The sequence below is a fragment of the Solanum tuberosum genome, unplaced genomic scaffold, assembly GCF_000226075.1.
Source record: "Solanum tuberosum cultivar DM 1-3 516 R44 unplaced genomic scaffold, SolTub_3.0 scf00140, whole genome shotgun sequence".
Classification (NCBI taxonomy): Eukaryota; Viridiplantae; Streptophyta; class Magnoliopsida; order Solanales; family Solanaceae; genus Solanum; species Solanum tuberosum.
In genome coordinates this window covers 41,610-59,767 of record NW_006239064.1, presented here as the reverse complement: position 1 = coordinate 59,767, position 18,158 = coordinate 41,610, and the positions used below count along the sequence as shown (strand labels likewise).

At 33.8% G+C, this 18,158-nt stretch overlaps 1 protein-coding gene and 1 long non-coding RNA gene across 2 annotated transcripts; both read left to right on the top strand.

Moving 5' to 3' along the window:
• Nucleotides 1-6,743: 6,743 nt before the first annotated feature.
• On the top strand, nt 6,744-10,765 carry LOC102583637 (uncharacterized). The gene is made up of 3 exons (XM_006351966.2): nt 6,744-6,856; nt 8,186-10,475; nt 10,564-10,765. The coding sequence occupies exon 2, from the start codon at nt 8,212-8,214 to the stop codon at nt 9,397-9,399; it is 1,188 nt and encodes a 395-aa protein (XP_006352028.2). The 5' UTR covers nt 6,744-6,856; nt 8,186-8,211; the 3' UTR covers nt 9,400-10,475; nt 10,564-10,765.
• Nucleotides 10,766-11,114: 349 nt separating this feature from the next.
• On the top strand, nt 11,115-13,375 carry LOC102583312 (uncharacterized). The gene is made up of 4 exons (XR_001473987.1): nt 11,115-11,397; nt 11,489-12,181; nt 12,403-12,441; nt 13,138-13,375. It is a non-coding gene; the product is annotated as an uncharacterized lncRNA (long non-coding RNA).
• The last annotated feature ends 4,783 nt before the right edge of the window (nt 13,376-18,158 follow it).

Below are 18,158 nucleotides of genomic sequence, written 5' to 3'. Positions count from 1 at the left end.
TTACTTCACTTCTAAGCTTAACTCTTAACATCACTTGACTTCTAACTTTACTTGACTTGGAACTAACTCTCCTTGAATTGGATTATGAATTCAAGGGTAATGATTTGTGTTTGGAAGGACCCCATGATGTTTAGGAATAATTTAGGACAGCTAGACTTAAGAAGAATACGAAATTAAATTATGAAAATAGAGCAGATTTTGTTCACAGAGGGAACATAGCCGCGACGCAGACTTGTTTCCTGAAAGCAGCCTAACTTTTCTCCTTCATGTTGCCAACTTTAACCCTCTTAACTTCAAAGATTCTTTTCCCAAACACTTGGGGTCATAAACCCCTCAACATACAGTGGATTCCACTCTAAAACACAACAAAATCCTGTCCCAAATCAGCAAGAACTTCAACAACACAACCAACAACTTCAACAACCAAAATAAATATTTTCTTAGAATTAAAAACGAGTTGGTGTGTGGGGGTATGAACCAACCAACACTAAGGATCATAAAATTCCTCAACATACAGGAGAGTCAACTCAAAACGCAACCAAATCATGTCCCAAATCAACAAGGGACTTCAACAACACAATTAACAATATCAACAACACAACCAACAACTCCAAACAACACAACCAATCTTTTCTCAATAATAAAATGAGTTTGGTGTGTGGGGGAAAGAATCAACCCATCACTATGAACTCACATACCTTGATAGGGATCACCCCTGACGAAAATCCACGATGATCTTGACGAATTTTTGCTTGATCTTCCCTTTCTCCTCTTCTTCTCCTCTTCTTCTCTTCTTCACTCTCAAGAACCCTAACTCTTTCTCTTTAGAATGGGATAAAAATGATCCAAAATCAGCCTAACACCCAATATAATCCCAAAAGAAATGGCTAGGGAAAAGACCAAAATGCCCTTAAAATTTCCGGACGGATTCCCTGCCAACTGCCCAACTTTCAACGGGCATAACTCGCTCATACGAACTCGGAATCGAGAAAACTCGGTGGCGTTGGAAAGATTATTCCACGAGCTTCGCAAACATAATTGGGACTACTCCTAACTCATCCTGAGCTAGGAGTTATGACTTCTCAAAGTTGGCCATAAACTCACTTTTTTTCCCCCACATAACCAAATTTTCCAGATTCTGAATTTAGCCAAATTTCCAGATTCTGAACTTAGTCAAATTTCCAGATTCTGAACTTAGCCAAATTTCCAAAAAATGATAAATTCCAATTCTAAGCCTCTTCATAGATATTTCAAATTGCCGGATGTTACAATATGTATCCTAGATATATACGGATCTACTTTGATAGAGTGTATCTAGAACAAATTAACCTAATTTTGAGTCCATATATTCCGAGATACATGTATCTGGGTACAAAGATTCATAATATTACAACATAGCGTGTATTCAAATTATTAGATTATATACTAGTGAGATTATTGTAAATTACTCTTGAATAAGAAGTTTTGGCCCATGGGCCGACCCCGGCCCAGCCCCGATCAAGCCTCAAGGGCCAAGGGTTTATATGGGTCGGTCTTATAAGCCCTAGTTTTAAATTGACTTGAAAAATCATATCCCAACCCTACGCCAATAACGGGTAGGGTTGGGCCAGTCCCATGGGCTAAGACTATTTTGACGGCTCTACAAATAAATAAAGATTTTATGAATATAACTTTTAACTAATTTCAAAATTCAAAATTTTAGGATAATAATTATTTAAGAAAATAGTAAATAACAATGGAACAAAAAATTCATTCAATGTTTCTAAGGATCTCCGTGTTTTTACTATAATATAGATATAGATTAGACGACCACTTATTAGGAGATTGAGATAGTAAGTTTTACGACAAATTCTTTTGTCAACTAGTAATTAGAAGCAACAAATAGGCATGTTTGTGTTTTTAGTATAACTACTCTCTGGATACATGTATTGCACATGTATCTTAAAATCTTTTGGTACATAATTTAATTTGAATAATCACATAAAATTATTACTGAATTTGAATATTGTCCAAGTTATTCTATGAATTTAAATTTGACAAAATTTAAGTGCTTACAATATTATCCATTCAAATCATGTTTATATTAATCATTTATCAATCTATAACTATTTTTTCGGTATTTTAAGTTAGAGTTTTAAGTTTTAAATGTACAATGATGATACTTTTATTTTTTAAACCATAACTTGTTAGTTGATCCATAACAAGTAGTAATTGAAAAAATATCTAAAAATATATAGCAACAATATTCGTCCACTTCAAAACTTAACTAACCAATCTTTCATCCAAAAATATACACATATTTCTCCATGAAGGCCATTCATTCAACATTCAAAGTAAATAAATTTGATATCGAATATGAAATTGTGTTAAACTTGATAAATTCAGAACAATAGAAGTTGATACCATTTCAGATTTTGAGCACGTTTGGATTGACTTTTCATTTTTTATTTATAAGTCAAAAGTCATAAGTCATTATGACTTATTTTTAGCATTTTAGCTTAAACTAAATGCTTATAAACACTATTTAAATTTATCCAAGCACTCTAAAAATGTTTTAAAACTATTTTAGCTTTAAAACGCTAAAAATAAGTCAATCCAAACAAGATATAATAATAATGGAAGAGAGTTAGGAATGAGATTTTAGGTACAAAATGTGAGAAAATTATTACAGAATAACTTTTCTACCTTATTCTAAATAAGTTCCGTATATACTCTATCTTTTGCCTACTCCACTAATAGAATCACATCACAATGAGTATGTTGTGTTGTTAACTAAATTCTAAATTTAATTGGTACTGTGATGATAAAAAATATTTGACGGAAACTCACTTTGAAAGCTTCGTAGTTTATGTTATTTTTGGCTATTTCAACAATCTGATGCAACTTTTTGAGATGATTTTTCTATCTGTTTTTATGTTGCAAATTACTGGCGGATTTTTATTTTTTATGTTTCTAATTGATCGTTTTTTTTTGTTTCGATTATATTAATTAATCAAAATTTGATAGAAATTAAAAGTGTTCACATTTAATAAATTTTAAAAATTAAAATTGCTCAGTTAATTTGAAGGAGACTATTTTAAATTTACTTTCATCGATAAGTAAGGTTATCTCCAACCTAACACTATCTTTTATAGAGCTGGGAGCCTAAATAAGCCACAAAAACATAAAAGTGACCAAAATAAGCCACCACTTTAGGAAGCAACTAAAATAGGCTTAGTGGAAGAAAAAATTCCACTTTATCTAATATTCTAAATGTTTTCCGTTAGTTTCATAACGTGTATATTTTAATATATAACGGAGCTATTTCCTACACTTCATAAAATAGAACTATTTATTACGCTTTATAAAGTGTAAATTTTTCTTACACTTTGTAAAGTGGAACTTTTTCTTACACTTTATAAAAAGTTACTTTACCTTTTCACTTTCTTCTTCTCCCCTTTCACTTTCATGGCTTCCAAACTTTTTCAGAATGAAGATTAACAGTTGATGGTCCCCAATCCGACAACTGAAGCGGCCCTACACTACAAAATCAAAATCTTGAAAGATTGGAGTAGCACAACCCGACAACATAACAATCCGACCCTACAAATTATATAAATTAGGTATTTTTTCATCTCATATTTTCATTACTTAAAAATGACGTTGTAATTTGTTCAAAATTTCAAAAGTATAATAGATTAGAAATAAGTTGGAACTTAGCTTCATTACTCATTTGCTACAAATTATACTACCAAAAGTATTAGACATTTACGTTTCTAATCCCCTAAAATAAAAATATGTTATAGGAACTTTTGCTGATGTACTTTAGGTACAAATATATGTTAACTAGACCAAATTAGATCAAGTTACGGAAAAAGAAATAGGAGGACGGGGAGAGAAAAAAGCTTATAGACAATAAAAAGAGTAATTTTGCTAAGTGGAGAATATAATTAAATAATTACAAACCAATATTGCCAACTTTTGGATCATTATGCAATCATGCAATAAGATTTTCTTATGCTAAGCATAAACTATAATGGTAAATACTTAAAAACAAGGTGATTAAACAGAACTAATAAATTCGAGATTGGTATACAATTGAGAATACTTAAAGCAAATACACAATGACTTAAGCAAGGGAATACTCACCCATAAACCATAACAAGTTTAAGATCTTGTCCTGATTTGGCAACTGTAGGTTCAAAGCAGTCCTACATAGAAAGACATGAGAATTAAGATTGGACAAGAACCTTGAATTAGGAAAAATTTAACACATTATACAAGGATAAGTTTTAGATATTCAGCTAATGAGAATAGAGGGATATGTTTTATATATTCAACTAATGAATGAATTTCTTAGAATGTGATTTTATACAAAAACAACAAGAGTAATAAAATGACAGTTGAGGTCTAGGAAGGGTAGAATGTACGTAGATATTACACCTACCTCATGGAGTTAGAATGTGATTTTATAGTATAATTAAAATTGAATTATAATAGAAACTTTAGATATCAAGAGTTGTGGAATGAAAAAAGAGGGAAGATGGAATATAAGTATTTTATACAAGAGCATTCACACCAATACAAAAATATAAAGTAAAAACTTGGTCAGTTGTGCATTCATCATAAAGACTTAGTTAAGACCATACCTCCAAATGCCACATTAGTAGTAGGAAACGTCAAAAGTGGAGGAAGCTTCAAAATCAAAATCACATCCAAAAAAGAAACATAAAAAAATATGAGATGGAAATAAAAATTGTCTATGTAATCAACTTTCGAAAGAGCCATAACGGACAAATCTAATATGCAATTGAATAGGAGGAAGTGGAAAACAAAAAAATAAAAGAGTAGAACAACTTAAAGGACTAATGGACCTAACCCAATAACAGATTGAAGATATCATCTTGGTCCCTTCACACATTACTGAATGAAAGGGAAACCTAAAGAGATAGTGCAATAAGAAGTTCCAATCACAAAGTAATGGCAAAAACAAAGACAAAACAAAGGTTGAAAATAGGAAATCACTAAATGAATTGATCAATTTATCATGCCTACGTTGGTTCGATGAATTGCAATATGCATTCACTAGTTCATGAGTCATCCTAGACATCACTTCAAATACAAGATAATGGTGAAAGTCATCTCATATAAAATAAAGTACAATTTTTTTGAATTCCCTCCTAAATAATAGCACAATAATAGTTTGAGTCTATGAGATGTGAGTAAAAATTATATCAGTGTTAGTTGACTTTGTAAAAAATCTCACATCTATTCCATCGTTAATGATATTCTTGGAGGTTATCTTTACCGTCACTATCAAGTCTCAAATTGAAAGCACATGTAATGAACATAATGAAACTTATAAATTGTCAAATTTCAAAGAAAAATAACTTTAAGCCATAAGCCACCAAAATTGTTGTTAGAACATTACTCATTTCAAGCCAAAAGCAGTAGCAGCATGTAGTTAATACACTATAGCTTCCACAACTACTATTCTAGCTTATTTCTTGACAAGGATGTGAAAAGTTATTCTCTATCAAAAAAAAGTAGCTCACAGTATCATTTTTTTTTGTAAAAAGTTATTCTCTATAAAAAAAAAGTGCTCACAGTATCTTTTTTTTTTCTATTTTTTTTCTTAAGGTTGACTCGACAAATAACACATTTAATTGACTTGCTGAAGTTAGAGATTCTCACAACTACTATTCTAGCTTATTTCTTTTTTTTTTTGTAAAAAGTTATTCTCTATAAAAAAAAAAGTGCTGACAGTATCATTTTTTTTCTATTTTTTTTCTTAAGGTTGACTCGACAAATAACACATTTAATTGACTTGCTGAAGTTAGAGATTCTTTAGTTCTCATACAATTATTCGTTTGCAGATAGTTCATGGTTTAATTTGTCAAGATATAATTATATTAAATGAATTAATAGAATTTTTCTTACAGAATATAATGGAGCGTGTTGTGAATCCTGGACCGATTGATCATACGCGTCTTCTCTCTCAGCATGAGCATAAATCAGAATTGTTATGGAAATGTGAGATATCATTTAGTAGCCTTATGAGGACGGTGCGCATGAATGATGCTTGGAATTTATTTCGTTTGCATCGACCTCATGGACGTGTTGAGGAGATCTTACGTAGGTCAGGACTGTATGATGTAGTTTGTGTGGGTAGGATGCAGTATGACCGTGCCCTTGTTACAACTATGGTTGAGCGTTGGAGGCCAGAGACTCATTGTTTCCACTTACCTTTTGGTGAGGTCACAATTACATTACAGGATGTGCAAGTCTTGTTTGGTTTGCGCATCGATGGTGATGCTTTGTACATGCAAGATGCTGCAGGGAGGATTCGTCCATGACGTACTTTATTAGAGACACTCACAGGATGCGCCATAGCACCTGCTGATATGGATGGTGCGAGCTGGGTGAGGATACATAGCATTACCGGCTACTTGCGAGATCAGTTACAAGTAGATCCGATAGGAGATGCACTACCACAAAGTTAGCTTTTAGCGGCAATTATTTAATGGCAATAATATAAGTGCCGCTAAATATGTTTTAAACCTAATTATTTAGGGGCAATTGACCATTAGCCGGTAAAAGTAAACTTTTTAACGACACTTACTTAAAAAATCTAATAAAAAAGCTAAATTCTATTTCATTCAATAAAAATAAATACTTTTTCTTACACAAAATTCCCAAATTCCAAAATTTTCGATCTCTCTTTCTCCATTCCCATCTGAAGCGACAACTCTGAGCTTACAACTCTGAGCTCACAAAATTGATCTTAAGTTTCATCTTCTTCGTCTTCGACTTCGTAGTTTCCATCTCCGTCTCCTTCGTCCGCCATCGATTTCTAACCCTTTGTCACCGCCTCAAGGTATGCCGATGCGCTCTGATTCTTTTGTCTTGAATGTGATTGGATGATAATGATTGTTTTGTGTTGAAATTGTGATATATGAGGAATGTAATGTGTTGTAGTTTGCTGCGAGAGTTGTATTCTGTGCATTGTGTGTTGTGCTAAGCACTACTTGTATTAGATTTTCAGCATATAGATGGTGGTCCTTTCTCTACGTAGCCTCCTCTGGTTAGATTTCTTAGCCTATTAGTGGAATTGTGCAAGTCTGTTGCGTAGTAAGCATATTGGGCACTATTTGTTGTATCGACAGGGTACTGAACAAGGTTCCCATCATTTTGCATTTTGAGGCAGAAAATCCCGAATAAATCATCTGCTTCTGAGGCACTCGAGAAAAACTCTTGTCCAGCTGATATATGCTTATATAGTGACGGAATATTGTTCATCGCTAATATCCGTCGCTAAACACTATTTTTTTAGTAGTGAAAGTTTTTCGTGTCCAGCACGGAAGCTCAAGCAATGGCTCGAGATGGATTGATGACAGAGATTTCCTGGCTACCTACTTGCATAATGAGCCTTCCATCACTAGTTAAGAGTAGGACAACGTTGCTTGGGACAATATGAGTGTTCTTGTTTGAAGTCCATACTGTTGTTTTCTTAGGCATACCAACAATTGAACTTCCAACAGCATAGCCATTGGTTTGTTTGTAGTATCCAAAGGCAATTGGATCAGTAATAGTATGTTTGGATGAACCATACAGAATAACACTCCAAAGTTAAAAATTTTTTATAATTAATTATTATCAACTTGTTAGAAGAGATCGGATAGGACACTTTTGTTTCAGTAATATCCTAAGTTGAGCCTTTTGGCACTCCAACTTTGTATCCCAATGTCTGCTTTTGGAACTAATAGCTCTGACAACCTTTGGGAATTTGACAAATCCTTTGATCCCTCGTTTGATGTGTGGATTTTCAGCTTCTTGTGAATGGTTTCTTCGATGAATCATCACTTGGTACCGAAAATTAGAAGCATTGTTTCCCTCACTAATAGATTTGTGATCACGCCTTGTTTCTGTTTCATCATCACATGAAGCTGATGAAGTGTTATAGCTGTTGTTGTTGTTCTCTTGAATCTTGGCTTCAATTTTCGCATTGGATTGCTCTGTTTGTAACATTTTCTTGGTTGCTTCCAATAAATATTTAGCCTCTGTTAGCTTAATTTGATTGGTAAGCTTAGACATATCTCTATTGGTAAGCTTAGACATGGCTAACAGAAGCTTAAACACCTTATCTAGAACTGCCATGTTGATTATTTTGTCTTTCATGCTAAATTTTCTTTTTTTGTTATTGTAGAAAAGTAAGACATTTCTTGAACAATCATGGAGAATTCTAGGAATAGAAGATGGATGGATTACAGTAGAGTCAGTAAAGAGTATTTAGATGGAGTAGAAAATTTTCTAAACCATGCGTTTCGTGAAAATCATAATGGAGGAACAATTTCATACCCCTGTACAAAATGTGTGCTCTATTATCAAGTAAATCGAGCAGTGGCATATGATTATCTTGTCGTTAATGGTATTATGCCATTATATAATACTTGGTTTTGTCATGGAGAGTCTCTCAATCGATCAACTAGTACTGAAGAAAATAATGACAGACAAGAAGCTTTAAGGAGCGCTGATATGAGAGAAATGATACATGATGTTTTTGGAAGCTTCATCCAGTTCAATGATAATATTAGTGAAAGGGAAGAGATAGCGCCAAATGTAGAGGAAAATGCTCCTCATCCATCAAGATTTCAACCTCATCCAGAGATAGATAAGTTTGAACAACTCATGAGAGATTCAAATGAAGAACTTTACCCTGGGTGCAAAAAATTCAGTAAACTATCATTTGTGCTTCAACTATACCGTATAAAACTATTATTCAAATGGTCGAATGAGTCTTTTAATGCCTTGCTTGGTTTATTGAAGGATGCATTACCTGAGGGTGAGAAGTTGCCTTCTTCATTTTATGAGAGCAAGAAGATTATTGAGGGCTTGGGGTTAAATTACAAAAAGATTCATGTTTGTCCCAATGATTGCATGCTTTTTAGGAATGAGTTTGCTAAGAAGGATGTCAATGAATGCTTAATTTGTGGGGCTTCTAGATGGAAAAACAGTGTCAAAAAGATTCCAGCCAAGGTACTAAGACACTTTCCTCTAAAACCAAGACTACAAAGGTTATATATATCTTCAAAAATAGCTAAATTGATGCGATGGCATCACGAAGAATGGAATAAGGATGGAGTTCTTCGACATCCTGCAGATTCTGAAGCTTGGAAAGCTTTTGACATCAGACATCAAGAATTTGCTAAAGATCCTCGCAATGGTCGGTTAGGATTGGCTAGTGATGGTTTTAATCCTTTTGGTACTATGCGAAGTGTTTACAGTACATGGCCGGTGATTTTAATGCCATATAATCTTCCACCATGGTTGTGCATGAAAGAAGACTTCTTCATTCTATCCTTGCTCATTCCTGGACCAAAAGGACCCGGAAATAATATTTATGTCTTTCTAGAACTTTGATAGAAGAGTTAAATGATTTGTGGTCTGTGGGGACAAAAACCATTGATTCCTTTTCTAACGAGACATTTCAATTGCGAGTTGCTCTCATGTGGACCATAAATGATTTTCCAGCATATGGTTCTCTATCAGGATGGTGTACTAATGGTCAATTTGCATGCCCCTGCTGCAACATAAACACTCAATCTAAATGGTTGAAACATGGTAAAAAAGTTTTGTTTCATGGGCCATCGGCGTTTCTTGATGCAAGGACATAAATATCAAAATGATGCAAAATCATTTGATGGGACTAAAGAATTAAGACCCGCACCTTCTCCTATATCTGGGTCACAAGTTCTAAATCAAGTTAAAGGCATAAAGTTCACCCTTGGTCAGTTAAGTAAAAAGGCAAGCGGGGTGATGAAAAACACATGAAAAAAAAAGAGTATTTTTTTCAACCTTCCTTACTGGGAGTATAATTTGGTTCTTCATAACCTTGATGTGATGCATATAGAATAGAATGTGTGTGATAACTTGATTTATACATTATTGGGTCTTGATAAAAAATCAAAAGACAATGTGGAAGCTCGATTGGACTTAAAGGAGATGAATATAAGACCAGCCTTATGGCCTCAACAACGAGCTAGTGGAAGGACATATCTTCCTCCTACTTATTTTACAATGTCGCCGAAAGAAAAGAGGTTATTCTACGAAGTATTAGAAAATGTTAAGTTTCCATATGGCTATGCATCTAATATCTCGCGTTGCATTCGCAAACGAAACTTGTCAGGACTCAAAACTCATGATTGTCATGTTATATTGCAAGAACTCCTTCCTATTGCCTTGAGGAGATCGGCAGATAAAAGGGTGACTTCTGTTTTAATTGAATTATGCTCATATTTTCGAGTGCTTTGTAGCAAAGTGCTTAAATTCAAAGAGTTAGAGTTACTGGTAGAAAAAATTGCACAAACTATGAGTAATATGGAGACCATTTTCCTACCATCATTTTTTACTGTCATGGTACATTTGGTTATTCACTTGGCTTTAGAGGTTAAAATTGCGGGACCGGTACAATATCGTTGGATGTACCCAATTGAGAGGTATGAAGAATCATATTATATGTTAATCATACATTTTAAGTTATAAATTGCTAAAATATTAGACTGATGTAATGATTTTATGCAACAGGTACTTGCGTAAATTAAAATCGTATGTTCGCAATCTTTCATGTCCAGAAGGTTCGATAGCTGAAACATATATTGCGAATGAGTGTTTGCAATCTTGCTCACTGTATATGGAAGGTGGCGATTCAAGGTCTTATTGGACTAGAAAAAGTAAAGATGATACTAAACATGAGATTGATAAAGAAGGCTGTCTTTTTCCTACTATTGGAAAAATCATATGGCTCTGTAGAAGTAATTAAGTTGGATCAGAAAACATGGGTGCAAAACACATCGATATGTGCTTTTCAATTGTGAATCAGATGTGGTCGACTATTACAAAAAAGTGAGTATTATCTTTGTTAATTTAATTTAAGTCCTTGAATGTGTTTCTTGATTTGGGTATTTCAAGAACTTAGCAAAGATGATAACTTTATTTGATTTCTACCATGACTGTTGTTGTGCCGTTTTATGTACCTATGTTTGAGTTTGGAGGTGCAAGATTGCTAATTTTTGAGCAATTTCTTGATACAGTTGTCTCAATTGTCTCTATACATGTTGATTTTGATTGCTCATGTCATTAGATGGTAGACAAGTTTTAGAGACTGAAGCAGAGTTAAAATAAAATGGAAAGAAGAAAATCAATTAATGAACAATAATCAAACATAGGCCATTGAGTTAAAAGAAGATGGAAAATAAACTCCCTAGTGGATATATTTCTTAATTTGTTCAGTTAACTCTAGTTTTCTTGTACAGTGAGCATATTAGTGAAATCAAACGATTGCATCGCAAACGCCGCCTTACCCAACATCAGCTTAATCGCTTGCATTTTGAAAATTCTCATGAATGGTTCAAGGAGCAAGTAAGTAGTAAGATTCAATAGTCACCTACTTTAAAGTATCGTCTCTTGTACTAATATTTGTAACTACAGTTGTCTATTGCTCTTTGGGCAGGTCAAAGAGTTGGATCTCATATCTAATATCTCAAATGATGTTAAAGCCCTTGCACAAGGTCCATGTTACTTCGCAAGAAGATTCAAGGCATTCCATATGAATAATGGGTATCGATTTCGTACAAAACAGTATGAAGAGTTCATGCAGACACAAAATAGTGGGGTTCTGGTTGTCTCAATGACAGAGAGCTATGCAAGTACTAGTGACAGTGCTCCAAAATCAGGAAATATTACATATTATGGCAGACTGAATGATATTGTTGAGTTGAACTACTATGAAAAATTTAAAGTCGTCTTGTTTAAATGTGATTGGGTTGATGTAACTCAAGGTCGAGGAGTTATGAAAGACGACTTAGGTTTCACACTTGTGAACTTCTCACATCTAATACATTCAGGTGACCGGATAAGTGATGAGCCATTTGTTTTTGCTGGACAAGCTCAGCAAGTGATATTTGTTCAAGATCCTGAAGATCATGAATGGTTTGTCCCTAGGTCAATTAAACCGTGAAACATTTTTGATAAGGGAGAAGAAAATAGTAAAAAATTTGACTCATCAATGCAGTGTGATACAACTGATTTAACTATCTTAGAAAATATTCGTGATTTAGAAGATGACAACAATGGTTGGGTAAGGGGTGGAGTTGATGGTATAGAAATCGTTACGGACTAAAATTTCAAATTCCTCCAATTGAAGGTGAGTGCATATCAACTATTTTGAAGCTACTGCAATTTATTTATTTTTCCAGCCAAGGTTTTGTTACTTGTCTCAAGCTTACGCTATTAATTTTTGTGATTGTTTTAATGCGTTATCCTAAAGTCGTTTTTGATAATATTGTAGTGAGCCATGGAAACCTCTCTTCTCTTCTACTATCACAGATATACTGAAAATCTCCCTCTTTTTTGCATTTGTTATAGGCCATGTTTTTGGGAGGTAGAACATTGAGATTATGTCAGGTATGTCTTTCTCAAAATCTATTTCCTTGTTATACAAAATTTTGAGGCTATTGCCTTTGGTATGTCACATCGTAGTCCTTCTAGGTAACACTAGGCTTGTGGTTATCTCTGCAACATCATGTCTTTAAGTGTGCAAGATGCTATGGCCTGTGGGTTTTGTTTGATTTCTAAGGCTTACTCATGTTGAGATTACATTGCCAATCAAGTACTCTCAGGTTGGGCATCTGAAATAGTTTATTGAACCCTGGATAACAAAATACTATGAAAAAGTTTCCACACCTGACATTGAAAAAACTACAATTGCACTGTCAATTGTAAGTAATTGGGACTCTTGAATTGTGATTCTTCATTGTTGATCTTACCTTTCCTGTGTGTTGTAATTCTGATGACTGATAGTTGTGATTTACGTATTTTAACAAATCTTTTGGCATGAGTAGTCTGCTACTGTTGTTTGCTGATTTTCAAAGTCACAATTTTCTAAGTAGTCTGCTACTGCATTCCTTTCTCTGTATCCTTATATCATGATTAATGATCAACTCATTGGCTTTAATCATATTATTTCTTAAACTGCAACAACACCAATGAAGCATCTCATGAATGAGTATATAGACCATTAGGATATTATATAGTGAGTAAGATATCCAATATGCATGTCAATTTTTTGTCGTCTAACCATCTACCGCTATATGTGTACAGTGGCATACTCATTCAAATGGTGAGCTTGTTCAAGGAATGACACACTGATCCAGAAAGCTGTCACATTTTGCATTAGGGAACAAACACTGGCTTAATTGCCTTATTTTCTCCATTGTTGAACGCATTTTTTCTATTTTGATAATTCATAGTTTCTTTTACCACTACAAGATAAGAAATTGAATGTATTAAGATTGTTTGTTCTTATTTTAAGTGAATGACATTGTTTTCAGTTTGGTAATTCTTCTTTACTACCTTTGAACTTATTTCTCTTGTGAATTTTGTTTTTGATGTTATAAAAGAAGGCTAAATATGTGAATCAAGCTGAATCTATGATCATCTTTGCCGGCAATAGCAAATGCCACATATATGCTTGTTTCTAAAGTAGCTTTAATGGCAATAGTAAAGGCCGCTAAAAGTAATTACTTTTAGCGGCAATAATAAGGGTCTTTACCGGCACCCGACACAAATGCCACTAAAGGCTTTAGCGACATTGGATCCAATGGCATTTAATCAAATGCCGGTAAATGTAGTTGTGGCAATAACTATTGCCGCTAAAAGAAAAATTAATTGCCGCTAAAGATCTCTTTTGGTGTAGTGATGCTACTCCAGTGGAGCGAGTTGAGAAAATTTCTAGACTTTACATGCTTGTTATATTGGGGGACATCTTATTTCCGAACACGTCGTTTTAGATTCATACTACGGGGCCTTCATCCACCGTGGAGAAGAGCCCCACGATGATCATAGAGAATGTCGTTTCGACAGTTAATGAGGATCCCGATGTGACACAAGTTTATGTTATTTATTTCTTTTAAAATATTTACATTAGTTATTAATGCTTTGATTTTATATAAGAAATGTAGTAGTAAAGACATACTTTGACATTATCAACTTTTTTGTAGCTACGCACACAGAATTCTGGTGCCATATGCTCCCATGCTTGATACCCAATTTGGTCAAATCTCTTTATTGCATGAGAACACGGAATGTGGTATGATTGCTATTTACCACATTGACATTTTCCTTGTGATGCATTTACAATATGATTATTTCCACCACGGCCATGATGCATATGTGTCTACACCTCAAATATGTTTTTCCTTTGTTGGTGATAGTTGATAAATGTGTGACACTGTGACTTTTTTCGATTATCCTCAAAAATCTTGAATGGTTTAGGCATCCATTGTTGCTTTTGTTGTACTAGCTGATTGACAAATTTTAATCTTGTAACAAATTGGTTCACAATTTGATTGTAAGTGAGTCTTACCATTGCAGTAACTAGCATTCCCCTGGCTGACTTAAGAAGACCATTGAATGACTCAGAACTATTTGTTGTCAGCATTCCCCATCTCCTACCTCCATCCCTGTGCAATGTCCATTTGTCTAGATCGTTCTTCATTAACCACACATATGCTTCCGGGTTAATCTCTTTGATCATCTCCATTTTTTCCAAAACTTTTCTCCTGACAGTGATTTGCAGCTACCCATAAAAGGTTGTTCAAAGTAGCATTTTTTGAATTTTTTTTGAAAATTGGCCTTCAAATGTCTTAAACAAAAACGAATGGAATCCAAATGGGGCCTGCCAATTGGGAGAATTATACACGGATGAGAGTATTCCGTGATGCCTATCTGAAATCAATGCTACATCTCTACGACCCTTGACAACGTGCAAGTGCAAATGATCCAAAAATAAAATCCATGTCTCCATGCTCTCATTCGCAACTATTGCAAATGCCAAAGGTAATATTGAGCCGTTACCATCCGTTGCAATCGCAATCAACAACTTGATATCATATTTTCCATAGATATGTGTTCCGTCGATCGATATAACAGGACGACAAAAACGCAAACCCATCAATACATGGTTTAAAAGTCCAGAACACATAGTTGAATACATCTTCAATGACATCGACACGCCGCTCTGTTTTCCATTCAACTATTGTTCTGGAATTGAAGTGTTTCAGTTGTGATGAATATTCATCATGTGTATCGCCAAAGATATCTGGACCATCTTGGAGATGATCCAGATAAGGAATTTCATGATTACGAAACGGACTCATGGACATTGGTCTTGGCGACCGATTGGGCATTAAAAAATCATCATCACTAGATGATGCCTCAAATGGAATATTATCTCCTAATCCTCGGCATTAGGCAAATCATCACTATCACTAGCTGAAGGTGAGCCGTAATTTGGAAGGTCACGATCATCGATATTCACATGATCAATGGGCTCATCTTGTGTGATATTTTTCCCTATATATGTAAAAAAAGTATAAATATTTTATCTCATGCAATTAACTTACTTAAATAAAAAATCAAGTGTTCGACATACCGATAATCATCTGCATCAAAAGTAGGCGAGACATGAAAATTTGAGGATGTCCCAACATTTTTCCGTCATTTCAAAGTATGAGGACTGACCAAAATAATTATCTAGTCCATAACTTGGAGCAATATTCCTATCTTGCTGAGGTAAACCGCTACAAAAATATATAATAATAATAATAAATCATATAAATTAATAAATAATCGATAAAATCAACAAATAATAAACGAAATATAATTATTGAGCATTACCAGTCACTTTCATTGATAGTTTCGTTCAAATCAAAATTATTTCGACTGATAAGAATATTTTGATAATGAGCCATGTTAGGAAAATCAGTAGATTGAGTTATCGAAAATCCATCAACGCTATTACGACTTTTTAATCGGGGATGGACATCGACAGATAAAGGAGAACGTTGTTGACTAGTCTTAGGCTCCTTCCTAACATAGATTTCAAGTATTGTTAACTTGATTTGATCTATGTAGTCGGTCAACGATTCGTCATTATAGATAATCCACTCTCCAAAATTTACTTGTCCTTGTGATAAAAATGAAGTAGGGTATTTTCCGACTATAATCAAATTATAAAACAGTACTGTTTATACCCATTCTTTTATAAATTGATGAACAAATTTATGATAGCGGACATTAATTGAATATTTAGCATTGTGTTTGGGAGGACAATTATAATAAATGGTATTTCGTCATGTATAATTTTGTCATCCCAATAAATCGAAAACTCTAACTTTTGGTTTAGAAGACATTTTTTTTTTGAGATTGAAATGAACAAATATAGAAGACTTTATGTTGTAGGTGCTATCAACTATGTTTGAACGGTCTTTATTCTACCGCAAAGTATTCTAAATGAGGTTGACAAAAAGTGTAGAGATTATTTTGGGGGAGGCAAGTAGGGAAACGGAAGGTAGCATTAGTGGCATGGGAAAAGGTTTGTACGCCAAAGAAGAATGGGGGCCTTAATGTAAAGAGCTGTAAAATGTGGAACATGGCAGCTGTGGGGAAGCTGGTATGGCAATTGGCTTGCAAGGAAGACACTCTTTGGATAAAGTGGGTACATGGTATTTATATGAAAGATGGCAATGAAATATGGACTCATAATCCCCCAGCAGACAGCAGCTGGTACTGGAGGAAGTTGAATTCCGTAAAACAAAGCATGCTAAATTGGTATAATGAAGGTGCATATTGTTTAACTGGAACTGGGTAGTATTCAGTAAGCAAAAGTTATTACAGCTTGCTGGGAGAGTTGGAAAGAGTAAAGGAGTCTGATTTGGTGTGGAGCTCTATTCTACTACCTCGACACAGATATATCCTATGGCTGGCAAGACAAAATAGACTGTTAACAAAAGAGTTAATGATCAGGATGCACATTCCGGTGGAAGATGCAACATATTGTTTATGTGATGATCAGAAAGAGGAATCCCCTCAACATTTATTCTTTGAATGTAGATGGACAAAACGAGTGAAGGAAGAGCTGGAAACATGGTCAGGGTGCAGAGTGCAGAAGGTGCAGGCATGCTTACACTGGATAAAAGAGAGACATTGGCGGCAATTCAAGAAGGAGATGACTGCAACAATGTTGGGGGCAAGGATTTATCATACATGGAAGGCCAAAAATTGGAAACAATTTAAGGGAATAAATGTAAATACTGAGGTAGTTGTTGCACAGATAAAGAAGGAGATACTGGAAAGAATTGACTACATTAAGGGTTCAAGGAAAGCTAGAAAATGTAGTAGTTTAGTAAAGAAACTATGTAACTAGTTTAGCTAGCTGTGTGTTTTTTTATTTGCTTTATGGTTCTGAGGCTTGGGGATGAATAACAAGTTGGTTATGATTCCTTGAAGTGCTCTCTTTTTGTAATTTTTGGTTGTCAATGGTAATCTTTCACAGTTTACCTAAAAATAAAAAAAATTATGTTTGAACGTCCTCCTTAAATAGAGATTAAAGGATTTTTTAGAATAAAAAAATAAAAATACATAGTGGAATAATTTTTTCCGTTTTATTGATATGTCAAATCAATATAATTGTATGACAAACACTGCAAAAGCTTCATAAAGAGATAAAAACGTGAATTATTCCTGTCTGTAAAGTGGAAGTTTTTCTTCCACTTTATAAAGTGTAGGAAAAAGTTCCACTTTACAAAGTGTAAGAAAAACTTACACTTTATAAAGTGTAAGAAATAGTTCCATTTTATAAAGTGTAGGAAATAGTTCTGTTATATATTAAAATATACACGTTATGACTAACGGAAAACGTTTAGAATATTAGATAAAGTGAAATTTTTTCTTCTACTAAGCCTATTTTAGTTACTTCCTAAAGTAGTGACTTATTTTGGTCACTTTTATATTTTTGTGGCTTATTTAGGTTCCCTCTCCTCTTTTATACTATTATAGTGTGTGAATAGTGTCAAACCGAAATTTGTGTGACATTATTCACCAACATCAAATCACCTATAACATTTTTCATTTAACATATTGTAAATTATATGCTTTTAATTAAGTCCCTAATATCCTAATTATTTTTTATGTAATATCTTTATAATATTGATTGTAAATCTTAATTTTGAAAGTTATATATTTATGTAATAATTAAAATATTTTTTTTATCACAATGTTACATTTATTTAATTGTGTTTCATCAATGATTTTACTTTTATTTTTATTATTCGTCAATATGT

Bases quoted from the DNA above. Each gene is read 5' to 3' on its own strand.
- LOC102583637 (XM_006351966.2), top strand. From the start codon at position 8,212: ATGGAGAATTCTAGGAATAGAAGATGGATGGATTACAGTAGAGTCAGT.